The sequence below is a fragment of the Corythoichthys intestinalis genome, chromosome 20 (genome assembly GCF_030265065.1).
Source record: "Corythoichthys intestinalis isolate RoL2023-P3 chromosome 20, ASM3026506v1, whole genome shotgun sequence".
NCBI lineage: Eukaryota > Metazoa > Chordata > Actinopteri > Syngnathiformes > Syngnathidae > Corythoichthys > Corythoichthys intestinalis.
The window spans coordinates 31,811,257-31,828,647 of NC_080414.1; the positions used below are offsets into that span (position 1 = coordinate 31,811,257).

The following is a 17,391-nucleotide window of genomic DNA, read 5'->3' on the forward strand; positions in this document are numbered from 1 at the left end:
AGTATGAGCATGAAAATATTTTTTAATTAAAAACACGATCGTTTTCACCCAATTCCAATCCTGTCAAAAATGGCCTGATCGGCCCGATTTCCGATCACATAATCGGATCGGGACATCTCTAATGAATACAATGTGGTCATAGTGAGTCAACCAAAGTCTTCCCAAACAGAGCTTTTCAAGTCTGGTGAAAATTATTCTAGTTTTAATGTAGCAATATTTTGCAAACACCCGAAAAATCGCAATGTCAGTTTTTTTTTTAAAATATCGTTTAGCCCTAACCTAAAGCAATTGTGAAAGACAATACAGATTTTTTTTAAAGGGCATGCTGATACGTTTCCAGACTTAAGCCTGTAAATGATTTGATAAATGATTGGAACGTTTGATTCATAATTTTTTATTTGCACCAATACTTTTGCCCCTTAAAAAATTTGATGGTCATAGTATTCGAACAGTGTAATTCCTAAACAGCTCACCCGATTTTGATGTAGCCTACATAAAGTAAAAGTCTGCTGGTAAAACATATTTGTTTCATTCAACATGGTAGTGTTTAGAGCCAAAAAAGATGTCCCAATGTTTAGGGAAAGTGACAATATCGTCGGCGAAGGTAAGTAATATGAATAGCACATACTTTGACGTCGACATAATAAGTAAATATGTCGTAAAAATCAGTTAAGAAATGAGCAAACTGATTCATTTGCATTACCTTTAGTGGAAATTGATGCCCCCACCAATATGGCCGCCACTCGCACGCTTTTTGAGTCACAAGCCGGAAGCTGAACTACGTTTTACCGGAAATGGTTGGACTCTGTCTCATCACCAAAACGCTGTCAAACTCAGCCCACCAAAAGCAGTAAACAGGAATGCTAGTCGTTAGGAGAAATTGTTTGATCGGTCGTTTGCGTTGTTTTGTATAGACGCTGTTTGCAATGGAAGAAGACATACTGACAACGTTGAAAATACTAATCATCGGAGAAAGTGGTGTAGGAAAGTCAAGGTATGTAAAAGTAAACAGGGAGAGAATAGATGTCGGGGCTAATTGCTAACGCTGGCTCGCTAGGCATTTCATCCTCAAGCACGCATTGTTCAGTCTATTTAAGTCGAACCAGTTTGGCAGTCTTGTTTTGATGAACAACACGACAGAACTGCCATGGCGCTACTGTAAATTCTTGTATTACGCTGAAATTAGATCATCGTGTTCCTGTTAAATGTTAGCTACTGTAGCTGCCCAGCAAGGAAGGATGGTGACATCATCGTTGACCGATATTGGCGTTCTCATCTTGATTTCAAATTCATCTGAAATGTTGTTTCAGACGCCATAGTGTGATTGGAAACGTTTTGTTGCGTCTCTTTGAAAATAATCATGTTTTTAACTCAACATATGAAAAACATCACTAGATACACCCTATTGAGGTGACATTGGCATATGAGCCTCTATTCGGTATTGTAACGCTTAAATACTAATCCCCTTAAAATGTTTTGTATATTTCAAATTTCTTCTGGTTCTTTGATCATTATTATTTCGGTACAGTGTCTTTCACATTCAGATTTATAGCATCCTATTGTGAAAAAATAAGGGTCAATAAGTCGTTGTATTAATGTACATGATTTAATTGACTATAGCTGTAAGGTGCGGAAGAATCTTGAAAATCCTTGACTGAATCTTTACAGTAATGTCGTGTATGAACTTTGCATTAGTCAGTAGTCAAACACAGCAGATTGTAAGTACTTTTAAATGTGTGTTCTAATCTTGATCTTCACATCAGCCAAAGCCAGCATTGTGGAAAAAAATCAAGAGCATTGGAAGAAATCACATTTCTGTTTTATACCTAAGGTACAGCCAATTGGCACTGTGTATTGTTCCGAAAAAGCCAAACAATACATCTTTCCTGGCATTGCTACTAGTTTCCTTGCAGTGATTGTAGGTAAATGCCAACACAAGGCAAAATCCAGGTTTGTTTATGTTATCAGAAAACGTATTTTGTGGGCAAACATACCCATATAAGGCGTATACTGCTTGTAAGTGCATCATCAAGGGCAAAGGCAGTGTTCCCAAAAGTGATTTTCTATTATTATACATAAAAGCTTTTGGATGACATAACATTGATTTCATATAACAGCCTTTAACTCTTCAAACAGATTTTAGCCCTGTCACAGCTTCCATTTATCAGAATAATGACTTGTTGGGCAAAATCCATTTTTACCGTGGCGGTCTCCAAGAGTAGCTAAGTGGCTGTACAATCGCTACTTCAACGTTCACTGCTGGTAAAGTGTTTTTCTTTGGCAAACGTTTCAGTGAACTTAGCCTCACCATCACAAGGTGTTATTAAGACGTTTACACAATGACATCTACTGGACTTAAGAATGAACTCTTGCCTACAGACAACAACATGGCAATGATGTCATCTTGCGATTAGGCAAGTTAAGTGCATTGCAGTCATTTTAAGTAGGACTGTTTGTCTGCATCTTGTCAGCAAAGTTGCGTGTTAAAGTAATAAGCCTGTGCTCTATTTTGATGTTTTAACTAAACCATCTGTTTTCTTGATCTTTTTCCACAGCCTTCTCTTAAGATTCACAGATGACACATTTGACCCAGAGCAAACAGCCACAATAGGTGAGTAACACAGATGAGCTCATTTGATCAAGATAAATCTAAAAGAAGACATGTGCAATAATATGAGGTGGAGGTACAAGAACTCAGACAAATTAGTTTTGCAATGAAGACTCTGACAGCAGAATACATTCATTTTGTAGGGATGCTGCTATCGATTATTTAGGTAATCGGTTAATCTATAAATTAGTTAGTTTGAATAATCGGGTAATCGGATCATGAGTATTTATTGCGTTACAGAATAAATTTTAGGATATGTAAAACAAATAAGTGCTTATGCTTGCAATAATATTTGGCTTGCTAATATTACACTTTGAAAAGAGCATTAAATGCAAATACAAAATACAATTTTATACAGTGTTTCTTCAAACGATGCAGAATTGCACTTTCATTTCACAAGAGCTATAAATAATAAATTTAAATACCAGAGCTTAGCCTCAAACGTTATTAAAAAGATAAATAAATCGGGGTTGAAAAACAATAAAAGAACAATTGGCTAACTTGCAAAGCAAAAGTCCGCTAGCTTATATGCTATAAAATGCTAACGTTTTTTAACAATGCGCTGAACAAATCGTTCAAACACATATTCACACAAAAAACTGCTAAATATACTTCTAAACTAAATAACGAATGCATACACAAACATATTAGCTCAAAGAAAAACATACCTTTTGTTGGTCTTAACATGGAGCAGCTGGATTCAGCCATGTTAGGCGAGTTATGTCAAATTTACTGTTGCCACTAGAGGGCAGAGAATCCACCCTAAATAAATAAGACTAAAATTCAACACTTTCAAAACAAACCATTACAACTTTACGTTAATTAAATGAATCCTTGAACCAGCAAAATTTGTCTCCAAGCTTTTTTCTGGACGAATTTCTCGTGGGAATCTATTAATTGCTGTAGTACTAAAATTTGCTTATATGAAACATTTCTCCAGGCATTTTGGGCATTGACATTTAGCATTTAGTAGTCATGAATTAGCTTAGTCTGCTTTCTGAAAAAAATACATTACAAAAAAAAACAAAACTAGAGCTGTCCCGACTAGTCGACGTAGTTGATGTCATCGATGACGTAAATGCGTCGACCGGCACAACACCCCATCGACGGTTAATGAAGGATTGAAAAAATATATGCGTGGAAAGTTTAGAATGTCGAACGCTCGGTAGCAATTGGGGAAAGTGGCACAAAGCAAAAAAAGTGCACCAGAGTGGCCAAAAGATTGACTTATTTCAACGAAACAAAGGAGGGTACACTGTTGTGTCCTGTCTCTTCAATGCCAAGCTTTGCTGCACTTCGGCCGTTAATGAACACATAAAGCGCCGCCATCCACTTGTAATTTTGGAAGACGGTAGGAGACAACAAGCTGGCAGATCGTAAGTCCATCTAACTAACTAACGACATATTTTTTTTAAGTTGCTAAGCCTGTCGCGATATGCAATGAGTCCATTTATCGCACGGTAAATAAAAATGAGGGCGGTAATTTTCACGGCTCCATTTTATCACCGCATACGTGCATACATTTGTTCGTGCGTGTTGATTGCATATGAGACTCCAGTTCCTTTCACAGACCTTTATTGGTCATCAACATACCATAGAATTAAAGTTCAGACATACAAAATCAGGAAACACATTTATATTAAACACTGTAAATGTTAGCATTGCTGCACTGAGGGTAATGGGGAAAAAAGACAACCTAGTTTAGCCTGCTATAACATATTGGCAGTCTTCTCCAAAAAGCAAACTTGCGGTTAAAAGGTGACACTTCAAACATGAAAAATCGAAGAAAAAAAAAAAAAAAACGAAAAATCTATTACTGACACCACATGCAATGACGACAAGCGCTTGTTTTGCGGAGTGTAAAGGTTACGGTTAGCAGTTTAGCAAATGTACTTCCGGTGAGCATTTCAAAAGTAAAAGCACGTCATGCTCGCTGTATAAATAACAATTTCTGGAGTTAATCCCACATACTTCAGAATTCAGATTCTACACTAAGTATAACTTTAAAATGACACCCTTTATGAAAAATCTGATTGGCAATGAATAATTTTTATAATGGTATTATATGTAGTAGCATACTAGAATATTAATGCTAGATATTTTTTTTAAGAATTGTTTTGAATAATGTTGGAGAGGAGAAGTCAGTGTTCTGAATCTGTTTACATTCCATTCTTTTGCACTAGTTAATGCTATCAGCATTTGACCTCATTGTTTGTGATTTATTATTGTTATTTATGTGTTTATTTGTACTTAAATAAGGAATTTAAATGTTCCAAAAAATGTTTGTGAATTAATAAGCGTCAACAAAAAAAAGAAAACAATATTATTACCGTATTTTTCGGACTATAAGTCGCAGCTTTTTTTTCATAGTTTGGCTGGGGGTGCGATTTATACTCTGGTGCGACTTATATGTGAAATTATTAACTTATTATTATATCATTTCACATGTTATTTTGGTGTTTTGGAGTGACACTGATGGTTTGGTAAACTTGTTAGCATGTTTTTATGCTATTGTTATCTGAATAACTGAATAGCTATTAGAGCTGTCCCGACTAGTCGACATAGTCGACGTCATCGATGACGTAAATCCGTCGACGAGCACAACATCCCGTCGACGGTTAATGAAGGGTTAAAAAAATATATGCGTGGAAAGTTAGAATGTCGGATGCTCTGTTTGCAAGCGGGGAAAGCGGCACAAAGCCAAAAAAAGATCACCAGAGTGTCCAAAACATTGCCTTATTTCAAAGAAACAAAGGAGAGTACACTCTTCTGTCCTGTCTCTTCAATGCCAAGCTTGGCTGCACGTCGGCCGTGAATAAACACCTCAAGCGCCCTCACGCAGTTTGTAATTTTTTTCCCCCATTTTTTGTACACCAGAGGGTGCTGTCGCCTTACTAAATAATAATGTTTCATTGACAATAGGCCTAAAAGTGCTATTGGATTGTTCTTAATGCTAATTGACAGGTTTATTTCATGTTATGGTTTATTTTATGGTATAGAAAATTATATAAGGTTAAAAGGTAATAAATATATACAGTATATACAGTGATTGCACTCAAGGGAGAGATTGTCAATGATAAGGTAATAAATTAAGGTAAAGGCAATTCATATAGGCAATTCATTGATATATAAATAAGGTTTAAAAGGAAAAAGGTGAAAAGTTTTTGTTAATTTCTAATTGCGTTGCTTTATTTGTGTGCACCGTAGCTCTTACAGTGTGTTTACATCAAGGATGGAATAAAAGTTGTAAACCATCAGTTTAAGAGACCATCTTTTCATTCGGGATGCTACACTAATTAATTCTATCAGCATTTGAACTCATTGTTTATTTGTGATTTATTATTGTTATTTACATGTTTATTTGTACTTTAATAAATAATTTGAGTGTTCCAATATGTTTTTTGTGAATTGATAAGCGTCAACAAAAATTTCATTGCTAAATTAGTAAAAAAAAAAAAAAAAATTAATTATTAGATTAGTCGACTAATCGTAAAAATAGTCGGCTGACTAATCGGGAGAAAATTAGTCGTTTGGGACAGCCCTAATAGCTATGTTAAGTTAACATACCGGCTATGTTCGCATTTCGTTGTTCATGCATCATGTAACATTATCATTCTGTACACTTATTCACCATGTTGTTCTCTATTGTATTTTTATTTTAAATTGCCTTTCAAGATGTATCTGTTCAATGTGTTGGATTTTATCAAGTAAATTTCCCCCCAAAATGCGACTTATACTCCAGTGCGACTTATTTGTTTTTGTTTTTTTCCTCTTCATTGCACATTTTTGGGCTGGTGCGACTTATTCTCAGGTGTGAGTTATAGTCCAAAAAATACGGTAGATTAGTCGACTAACCGTAAAAATAGTCGACTGACTAATCGGGAGAAAATTAGTCGTTTAAAAAAAAAAAAAAACTCATATTATGAGATAAACTTGTTCGAGCGAAGTGGAAAAAACATCTCTATTCCATTGTACAGTATTGTCAGCCATTTGATTGGGACAAATGGTAAAATACACAAATGCAAAATGCAAACACTTGCAAAGAGCGTGGACCATATGCTAACACTGATCTATAATTAAGTGGTAAATGGCTAACCAGACTGACTGCAGTATTACAGATGGGTCCTTGACAGAAAATGGTAATTTAAATAATTTCACTCAGTAGAATCAATTTAATGTACAAGTGCATTGAGTTACAAGCTTCAGATACCACAGAATCGACATTTCCTCGGTAGTAAATTTGGCCCAGCCTCTATGAATAGTTCTGCTACAGCAGCAGGCATGTTTATTCAAAAGTGACTGGTTGCTTTTTTACTGTCTAGGTGTTGACTTCAAAGTGAAGACCATCAGTGTAGATGGTAATAAGGCAAAACTGGCAATATGGGTGAGTGTAACAATTCACTACAGTTTTGTAATCAACAAATGTACATCCAACTTAATTTCAATACTGTAATGTTACAGTTCCACCTATTGCCCAGAAGATGGCACTCATGTGGCACTGATTCCAGCTTTAGTGTTTCTGGAGATTCTTGTTCTGTTTGTCAGGCCTGTTTGGGTCTTTTACAGAAACTGCTTTTCACCCTCAAAGATGAATTGGTTTTGTGTTGCAGGACACTGCTGGTCAGGAGCGTTTTAGAACTCTAACACCCAGTTATTACCGTGGTGCACAGGGTGTCATCCTAGGTAGGCCATCGTTTTGCAACAGCATCTCCACGGCTGCTTTTTGCTAACATTCTGATGTTGAAGGGGATAATGAAATACGTAAATTCAAGGCATTTCTTCTGACATTATGAAGATAAAATTACAAATATCAGTGCGAAATTTGTAGATTTTCAATTGCCTTCATTTTCAATCGCTCTCTCTGTTCTTCGGTCCAGTGTACGATGTGACACGGCGAGAAACCTTTACCAAGCTGGAAAACTGGCTCAATGAGCTGGAGACCTATTGCACAAGGAATGATCTTGTCAAAATGCTTGTTGGAAACAAAATAGATAAGGTAAACATGTTTCTAATTATTCTGCAATATACCAATATATTTCCTAGATATGATATAAAATGTACTTTCTATTAGATTGTATCAACCTCCTATCATTAACATATAAAATGTACCTTGCTGCTGATGGATTATTGTACAGTAGTATCTCATCCACTGTCTTGTAATGTTAACTTGATGGATGGTAAGATCACTTGAATGTTAATTGAAACACTATGTTGTGTTATTTAAATTATTTTCAATTTACTACATTCTTCAAAGACTGCCTGTACTGACCATAAAGTGTCTCATGTCAGACTACAACATAAACTGAAGATCCTGTATACAATATTTAACAATTAACATGAACAAACCTTATTAAAATTGTTTTCGCCTTTAACACTTACGATACATATCATAAACATGGTTTTACTATTACCTGGTGTGATATATCATGACTCTACAACCATGAATATTTACCATAATTAAACATTATTTCTCGTCAAAATGCTGCTGCTCGATTTTTAACCGGTAGTCCCAGAGGTGAACATATTACCACAGTGCTATCGTCGCTTCACTGGGTTCCAGGTCATTTTAGAATTGATTTTAAACTTTTACTGTTTGTTGTTAGGCTCCTTCTTATTTGTCCGAGATTTTAACCCGCCGTAACTTTGGCAAGGCTCTTCGTTCTACCAGCCGGCTTCTTGTGCAAGTTCCAAGGTCGAGACTTAAACAGTGGGGTGATCGATCTTTTGCGGTTGCTGACCCCAAGTTGTGGAATAGCCTGCCCCCTGAAATCCACAACAGTACTAATCTAAGACTTTTTAAATTGTGGTTATCGACCCACTTTTTTAGACTCGCCTTTTCTCTTGACTAGGGTAGCCTGGTTATGTTTCCTAAGGGTTTAAATGTCCGTCCGTCCGTCTATCCAACCATCCATCACTTTCAGCAGGATGCATTTTTTTTCTCAAATTTTATTGTATCATACTTTCCTGCATTTTATTTATCGTGAACTATATCTTTCAGTGTTGTTAATCTTACTTTTAAAAAGTAATTAATTATAGTTACAAATTACTTCTCCCAAAAAGTAATTGGGTCAGTAACTCAGTTACCTGAATGTAAGAGTAATTAGTTACTTGGCAAAGTAACTGGTAATAATTTCATATTTTTTTTTTTTCCTTCTCAAAAAAAAAAAAACATAGGTCACATTCTGTGAAGTTGGAAATTTTTTGGGACAATTGGCCCTAGCCCAATTCTTTACCCTAATTTACCCTTTACCCTGAATCAACCGTTAAAAGTTGTTAAAATTGCTCCCATTATTGCATTAGTTCCCTTCTGTCTACTTTTGACATGTGGAAGTTTTAAAAGTGTTCCATCATGTAAAGATAGATTCAAGTCAAGATTTTGCCGATTTAGGAGTATTTTAGATAAAAAGTTACTTAGGTTCGCTAGGAAGGTTCTCTACAACAGAGCCTTCCTAAGAAGTTAACTGCTTTAAGATGGCGGCTGTTTACTAACGCATCTTGTTCCTATACCGTACATGTTGCTAATGCCGCCGTGTCTGTAATTTCGCATCTAGTTCTATATATATGTGATATCTACCATATCATGTGGGCGTAGTTTGTAGGCTATCGGCTACAGCCGGGGTGGGCAAACCGGTCCTCAAGGGCCATAGTGGGTCCTGGTCTTTGCTCCAACTGATCCAGCAAGGACAGTTTAACCAATGAAGTTTCTGCTGAAACAAGAAGCACCTGCCTGTGATCAACTGATTGCGCCTGCAAGACACCAGATTGGTAAAAAGGTTTCCTCTTGATAGGTTGGAACAGAAACCCGCACCCACTGCGGCCCTTTGTGGAATAGTTTGGCCACCCTTGGGCTACAGTCAGGTATTATTGGAGCCACCTAGCATCGCGTTTGCTCGGCGTCACAACTTTTTTGCCTCCTCCCCACTCCTGCTCTGCTCTGTCGTCTCTGTGAGTCTGTCTCCCTCAGACTTTTTCTCGCGTCATTCAACCAATATAGTAACGTGTAGTAACGCATGCCTTTCCATCGTCAGTAACTGTAACAGCGTTGCCAAGTTGAGAAAAGTAATTAATTAGATTACTCACTACTGAAAAAAATAACGCCGTTAGTAACTCCGGTATATTCTAATGCTGTTATTAACAACACTGTGTAACGCACTTTGAGGACCTTATAAATATAATTTCAATTTTTCCTTATTAGTTTTTGTGTTGTTACCCACACGAGTCATTAGGGACCCCCATTCAGTGATTACATATCAAGCTGGTAATCCGTCATGTAAGCATAGATCAGAATAAATGTCCAAAAAAGGCACAACGATTTGATAAACGACTGAACTAAGTGAGCATTGCAGACCCACCCACATATTTCCGGCAGCCTGTTTTGAACCAGGTTGCCAGTAGCAGTGGACTGCTAAAAAAAGCAAGATTAATTCATTGTGCCCTATTCTTTGCAACAAAAAATAAAAAACGTTTCCTCCCTGCCCTCAGATGCTCACTGTAGTTGACAGCTCCACCTGGCAGACATCAAATAAGCCTTTACTACTTCTTTGTTTCAGGAAAACCACGAGCTCGACAGGGCCGAAGGGTTGAAGTTTGCAAGAAAACATTCCATGCTTTTTATAGGTAAGCCAGGAGGATTCCCTCCTCTCGGAAGAGTCATTGGCACGTTACAGCAGACTATTACAAGAGGGGAAACTTGCTTTTTGAGATGGCGCTCTAATACTCTTAGAGGAATTTTTTGTGCAGTCTATTTATAAATCAAACATCAAAAAGTCAGCTGCAGCACACTCCACTTTTTCCTTTTAAGAGCTCATGCTCCTGGCATTTACTATAATTTTGAACTCTGTCCTCGCAGAGGCCAGCGCAAAGACTCGCAATGGCGTTCAGTGTGCGTTTGAAGAGCTGGTGGAAAAGATCATACAGAGTCCAGGATTATGGCAGAGTGAGAGCCACGGCAGAGCAGTGCAACTCACCGATGAGGACGCGGGAGGCGGCAGCTGCGGTGGATATTGCTCGCTGCTCTAGACAAGCGCGACGTACAAAGCATTTTTCCAACATACAGGTGTTAACACACAACGCACACTGACACAAACCTCTGCTTCCGTCCTCTTCCTCCTCCTCCCGTCACTTGTTGTGTAGTTGCGAGCTTTTTACCCAGACTGTGGGCTGGACCATCCACTTTGCCTGTGTTCACACAGGTGTTACTGTTTGCACATGTTCTTTCTAAAGGTGCGCTTGAAATACAAAAGTCACTAGGCCCTGATCGGAACAACACAATATTTGTGACATCTTGCCTCTTTTTAAATTGGCGTTAGTAGAGTTGCAGGATTTGAGGATAAATCACGATTTGTCAGTTTACTCTCTGCAAGTCATTTTTCTTTAAAAGAGGCAAGTGATGAATCAAACCAAAGTGTGTAAAAATATAGTTCCTAAGTGAAATTATACGACTAAGTGTATTTTTTTGTTGTTGTTGTTGAAGGAATATCTTGCTTTAGCAGGCTCTTGTATTTATCAAAGCAGGTACAGGATGTTTGTTAAGCGAACAAAAGTCTTGGGACAACATGCCGTTACCCTTACACGAAGTGAATATAGGAAATGACCGTCTTTTCTAAAATAGTTTCTAATCTTGTCATTGATGGATCCAGAGCTTTTTGAGTGTTTTTTACATCCAACTCATCCAATCTGTAAGACCTTACTTTGTGCCCTGGAGGATGGTCATGCTGGAATTTAAATAGACTGCCTCTAAACACAAAATTGAACGTTTAAGATTGTTCAAAAAGTCTTTGTAAACTGGCAATATGAGATCAAGCTAGTCAACAGTCTAAGATACACTGCTGGCCAAAAGTATTGGCACCCCTGTAATTCTGTCAGGTAATGCTCAATTTCTCCCAGAAAATTATTGCAATTACAAATGCTTTGGTAGCAATATCTTCATTTATTTTGCTTGCAATGAAAACACACAAAATAGAATGGGGGAAAAAATTTAATCATTTTCATTATCATTATTTCATTTCATTATTATTCATTATCACACAAAATTCTAAAAATGGGCCGGACAAATGTATTGGCACCCTTTGAAAAATCATGTGATGCTTCTCTAATTTGTGTAATTAACAGCACCTGTTCCTTACCTGTGGCCCATAACAGGTGGTGGCATAACTAAATCACACTTGCAGCCAGTAAAATGGATTAAAATTGACCCAACTGCTGTCCTCTGCCCTTGTGTGTACCACATTGAACATGGAGAAAAGAAAAGCAAAATTGTGAGGAAGCATGGACAATCTCAAGGCTACAAGTCCATCTCCAAAGACCTAAATGTTCCTGTGTCTACCATGCGCAGTGTCATCAATAAGTGTAAAGCCCATGGCACTGTGGCCAACCACCCTAGATGTAGACGGAAAAGAAAAATTGACGAGAGATTTCAACGAAAGATTGTGGAGAAAGAATCTCGACTAACATCCAAACAAGTTCAAGCTGTCCTGCAGTCCGAGGGTACAACAGTGTCAACCTGTACCATCCGACGGCGTCTGAATGAAAAGGGACTCTATGGAAGACCCCACTTCTGACCCAGACACATAAAAAAGCCAGGCTGGAGTTTGCCAAAACTTACTTGAGAAAGCCAAAAACGTTTTGGAAGAATGTTCTCTGGTCCGATGAGACAAAAGTAGAGCTTTTTGGGAAAAGGCTTGAACATAGTTTACAGGGGAAAAAAAACAAGGCCTTCAAAGAAAAGAACACGGTCCCCACAGTCAAACATAGCGGAGGTTCCCTGATGTTTTGGGGTTGCTTTGCTGCCTCTGGCACTGGACGGCACCCTTCAAATCTCAGAGACCTGGAGCAGTTGGCCAAAGAAGAATCGTCTAAAATTCTAGCAGAGCATTGTAACAAACTCGTTGATGGATACCGGAAGCAGTTTTTCGCAGTTATTTTGTCTAAAGGTGGTGCTACCAGTTAGGCTGAGGGTGCCAATATTTTTGTCTGGCCCATTTTTGGAGTTTTGTGTAAAATGATAATGATTGAATTTTTTTTCATTTTCTTTTGTGTTTTTTCATTGCAAGCAAAATAAATGAAGATATTCCTACCAAAGCATTTGGAATTGCAATCATTTTCTGGGAAAAATTGAGCATTATCTGACAGATTTGCAGGGGTGACAATACTTTTGGCCAGCAGTGTATGTTTAGTTGACAAAGAGAGATGTTCCGAGACTTTTGTCCTGAGTGTTTATACGTATAATATAGGTACACCACATTTTGCGTATTTAGGTGTTCTGCAATGCCAAACCATCTTGAAGTCACTCCTAACACTAACGGCTTGGATCCCATCCACACAACTGCCTCATTTGCTATGAGTATAATAGACTTAGCAAGTGTTTTGGATGACATTTACCCACTTTTATTGACGTTGACTTCCAAGCTCTGGCGTGTTTTTTTTTTTTTTTTTTTTGACACAAGTGGATGAATCAAATGGATCAGCACCAGCTAAAAGCTTTCCACCCAACACCGAAGACGGGAACCCTCTAGCCAATGTGGCACTTCAATCGAGTGCGAGACACTCTGGCGCTCCATCATTGAGACAGATAATATCAGTGATATCACTAACAGCTCTGCATTCTGTCATGATGAAAAAAAAAAGTGTTCAATATTAAACAGTTCAGCAAGTGTTGCCTAAATTTTAAGTAAAAAAAGGCTCAGTGCCCTGCATTGCTAATGGGTTTAACAGTAGTCCTGATGTTGAATCTGGGAAATGCATGGTAGTTTTGAGTGTATGATCTTTAATACAGGGATTGTGAAAAATGACATGGATAGCCTTCGTCAGTGTCTAATCACAAATGGGATTTTTTTTTGTACTTGCATGTGTAACTGCCTTGCCATTTTTGTACAGGACTGTCTTTTTTGCTCATTTAGATTTAGCTGAAAGTAAAACAGGTTTTAGCAGCTGAGTGCTATAGAACATAAAATTATATTATTGTTATTGATTCATAGTGTTATGTCTGCCATTTTTTCTTTTTAAAAGATATAAAACATTCATTGTGTACATTATGTGTAGTTTAGCAATTTCATAAGTTGTAAAGCTGAATGTATCATTGTCACTACAGACTGCCCTATCTATTAAAAAAAATACTTAAGGTTTTTTCTTTTTTTTTTTTTTTTTTTTTTTTTTTTTTTGTAAAGTGAAAATGTTGCTGTTACTACACACACTTTTGGCGCTGTTGATGCAATAAACTAAAATGAAAAGGAAAAATTCTCATTTCTGTGATGTTGTGGTCTTCTGTAGAGATGAGTAATAACACTGCTGTCACGGTTGCCATGTTGGAAATGTCACTGTTAGGTGAGGGGTTTTTCAGTCGGCACCCTTCACATTCCGCTGCCTTCAGAATAAAGATGTGTGTTTGAACAGTGTCGGAGGAAGCTTCAGACCCCAGACGTGTGATCGAACTAAATCATATTTTTTGGCAGATTTCTCAGGGGAACAACCACAGCCATAACTCACCCTACCAACGCTTTAACTGGGATGTGCATAATTCCTGGGCGATTATGAAAGGCTTAGGGCTGGCAGCATGAGCGAGGACGCTTGTAGCGTGTTCCTCATCTCCTGCCACAGTGCAGGCCGCCGTCTGGAAATATGTCTCAGTCAAACATTAACTGAGGCCTTCATGTGGTGCGACAGTGTGCTGCGCTGTGAGTGCTGCCATTTCCTCGTACCTACATCGGAAAAACATCAGCTAGTAAGGCAGATCCTGAGATGACAGATGCTCTATTCCTGTGATTCTTAGAGGCGGGGTCTAAACTTCCCCAAAATAGTAAAAAGGCCATGACAATTTCTATAATCGCCAACGACTGCTCACTGTGAAAACAGTCCTAAACTAGAACTTCACCCATAATGAAACATGCCTCTGCTGAGTTCGAACATTTGTCAAAAGTCGGAACAAAACAATGCACCTTTTGTTGCCCAAAACTTGTGTACTGCATGTCATTAGTAAGCCTATTTAGTTCTTGGTTTAGAGTTGCCAGTTATGATTTAATTGCTTTAAATTTCCTCTACTAGTCACTGTGGCTGATTGTCACTTTGGTCCACACTGCCTATTTGGAATGTAAACGAGTCTAACTGGTCTGAGTAAATGGTCACTATATGAATAGCATGCATCTTATTGTGTATACATTTTTGTCAATGTAAGAGGATCCTCCCACCAGAATGGGAGTCTTCCTCGCCCTATACCCAAGTTGTGTGAAGTTGTTGGGCTAATTCTAACTGGTACTCAAGCTATGTCACTGTACTCAGTTTATGGGAGTCATTAAAGGTCAAATTTTGTCAAAATTCAGGCCTTAAAAAGCATTAAACAATGTTCTAGGCATGAAAAATTATATAAGCTTGATGGTAGGGGTGTCCCGATCGCATATTTTTGCACCCGCGTCTGAGGCACCTGATTTTAAGAGTGTGCCGATACCGACGCCGGATTCAATACGGAATTTTTTTTTTTTTTTTTTGGCTTTGACGCTCACGCTGCCGAGAACAGCCTCTTCTAGGAGTCCCGATCCGATACCGGAAAAAAAGTTTTAAACATGTTTCTGTCCCACCGTGCCGCATTCATAACATGAATAATTTTTCAACTAGAATAACATAGAAAAATACTTGTCTTTATTAAATTCTTCATTGAGTGAGTCCACTCAAATCCACTCATGCTTTGATGCTCACGCCGCGATGAGTTGCCACAGCACACTGCAGCTAGTGTTTAACAGACTAAACGATGATTGACACATTTTGGCCTTTGATGATAGAGCTACCAAGCTTTGCTGGTGAGATCAAAGCAATAAACCTGTCAATCATGGTTAACTGGCTAACAGCTAACTCCAGGGCACTTCTGACCAAGAAAAGCAGCAGCAGGGAGAGAGAGACACTACGAGCATGAAGCAGATGAACATTAAAAACCCGATCCTTTTCACCCCCGATTGGCAGTATGGCACTTACACTTGATTAAAAAAAACATTTGCGCCAAATTGATTTCATCAGTATAGTGGTGCAATATAGGAACTTTTCCACAACTTCAGTTGAAGTTGTGCTCTTATTTTTCACAGAATGTTTATTTTATTTGGGAAACGTTGTGACATTATTAAAGCCTCCAGTGGGGCATCACAATTCAATTAGCCATAATATGTTTAGTCCACGACCGCATATACGTATCGGTGTCTGTTTGATATCTGTATCGGATATTTGGAATTTGATAATAACGGGATATCGGTTAAAAAGTCATTATCGGACAACTCACATTTTATGTGTGTAAAGCTACAGTGGGGCAAGTAAGTATTTAGTCAACCACAAATTGTGCAATTTCTCCCACTTGAAAATAATAGAGAGGCCTGTAATTGTTAACATGGGTAAACCTCAACCATGAGAGACAGAGTGTGTGAAAAAAAAAAACAGAAAATCACATTGTTTGATTTTTAAAGAATTTATTTGCAAATCATGGTGGAAAATAAGTATTTGGTCAATACCAAAAGTTCATCTCAATACTTACGTACCGTTTGTTGGCAATAACAGAGGCCAAATGTTTTCTGTAACTCTTCACAAGGTTTTCACACACTGTTGCTGGTATTTTGGCCCATTCCTCCATGCAGATCTCCTCTAGAGCAGTGATGTTTTGGGGCTGTCGTTGGGCAACACGGACTTTCAACTCCCTCCACAGATTTTCTATGGGGTTGAGATCTAGAGACCGACTTGGCCACTCCAGGACCTTGAAATGCTTATTACAAAGCCACTCCTTTGTTGCCCTGGCTGTGTGTTTGGGATCATTGTCATGCTGAAAGACCCGGCCATGTCTCATCTTCAATGCCCTTGCTGATGGAAGGGGATTTTCACTCAAAATCTCTCGGTACATGGCCCTATTCATTCTTTCCTTTACACAGATTAGTCGTCCTGGTCCCTTTGCAGAAAAACAGCCCCAAAGCATGATGTTTCCACCCCCATGCTTCACAGTGGGTATGGTGTTCTTCGGATGCAATTCAGTATTCTTTCTCCTGCAAACACGAGAACCTGTGTTTCTAGCAAAAAGTTCTATTTTGGTTTCATCTGACCATAACACATTCTCCCAGTCCTCTTCTGGATCATGCAAATGCTCTCTAGCGAACCGCAGACGAGCCTGGACATGTACTTTCTTCAGCAGGGGGGAAACGTCTGGCAGTGCAGGGTTTGAGACCCTGGCGGCGCATTGTGTTACTGATAGCTCTCAGTAGGTCATTCACTAGGTCCCCCCGTGTGGTTCTGGAATTTTTGCTCACCGTTCTTATCATTTTGACGATACGGTGAGATCTTTCATGGAGGCCCAGGTCGAGGGAGAGTACCAGTGGTCTTGTATGTCTTCCATTTTCTAATAATTGCTCCCACAGTTGATTTCTTTACACCAAGCGTTTTACCTATTGCAGATTCAGGTTTCCCAGCCTGGTGCAGGTCTACAATTTTGTCTCTGGTGTCCTTCGACAGCTCTTTGGTCTTGGCCATAGTGGAGTTAGGAGTGTGACTGACTGAGGTTGTGGACAGGTGTCTTTTATACCGATAATGAGTTAAAACGGGTGCCATTAATACAGGTAACGAGTGGAGCCTCATTAGATGTCGTTAGACCTCGTTAGAAGAAGTTAGACCTCTTTGACAGCCAGAAATCTTCTTGTTTGTAGGTGACCAAATACCTATTTTTCCACTCTAATTTGGGAATAAATTCTTTAAAAATCAAACAATGTGATTTTCTGTTTTTTACCACATTCTTTCATGGTTGAGGTTTGCCCATGTTGACAATTACA

The 17,391-nt window shown here is 38.4% G+C and overlaps 1 protein-coding gene across 2 annotated transcripts; it reads left to right on the top strand.

Annotated features, from left to right (window-relative positions):
- The first annotated feature begins 809 nt into the window (after positions 1-809).
- LOC130908883 (ras-related protein Rab-18) lies at positions 810-17,126 on the top strand. 2 transcript variants are annotated; one of them, XM_057824794.1, is made up of 8 exons: positions 810-994; positions 2,556-2,611; positions 6,931-6,992; positions 7,219-7,291; positions 7,486-7,604; positions 10,159-10,225; positions 10,458-10,664; positions 13,054-17,126. In XM_057824794.1, the coding sequence occupies exons 1-7, from the start codon at positions 927-929 to the stop codon at positions 10,625-10,627; spliced, it is 615 nt and encodes a 204-aa protein (XP_057680777.1). In that variant the 5' UTR covers positions 810-926; the 3' UTR covers positions 10,628-10,664; positions 13,054-17,126. The 2 variants fall into 2 exon arrangements, with proteins under 2 accessions (XP_057680777.1, XP_057680776.1); XM_057824793.1 differs by having other exon boundaries at positions 10,458-16,794.
- Positions 17,127-17,391: the final 265 nt, after the last annotated feature.

Bases quoted from the DNA above. Each gene is read 5' to 3' on its own strand.
- LOC130908883 (XM_057824794.1), top strand. From the start codon at position 927: ATGGAAGAAGACATACTGACAACGTTGAAAATACTAATCATCGGAGAA. The intron at 7,292-7,485 runs GTAGGCCATCGT...TCTTCGGTCCAG, and splicing joins TGCACAGGGTGTCATCCTAG to TGTACGATGTGACACGGCGA. The intron at 10,226-10,457 runs GTAAGCCAGGAG...CTGTCCTCGCAG, and splicing joins ACATTCCATGCTTTTTATAG to AGGCCAGCGCAAAGACTCGC.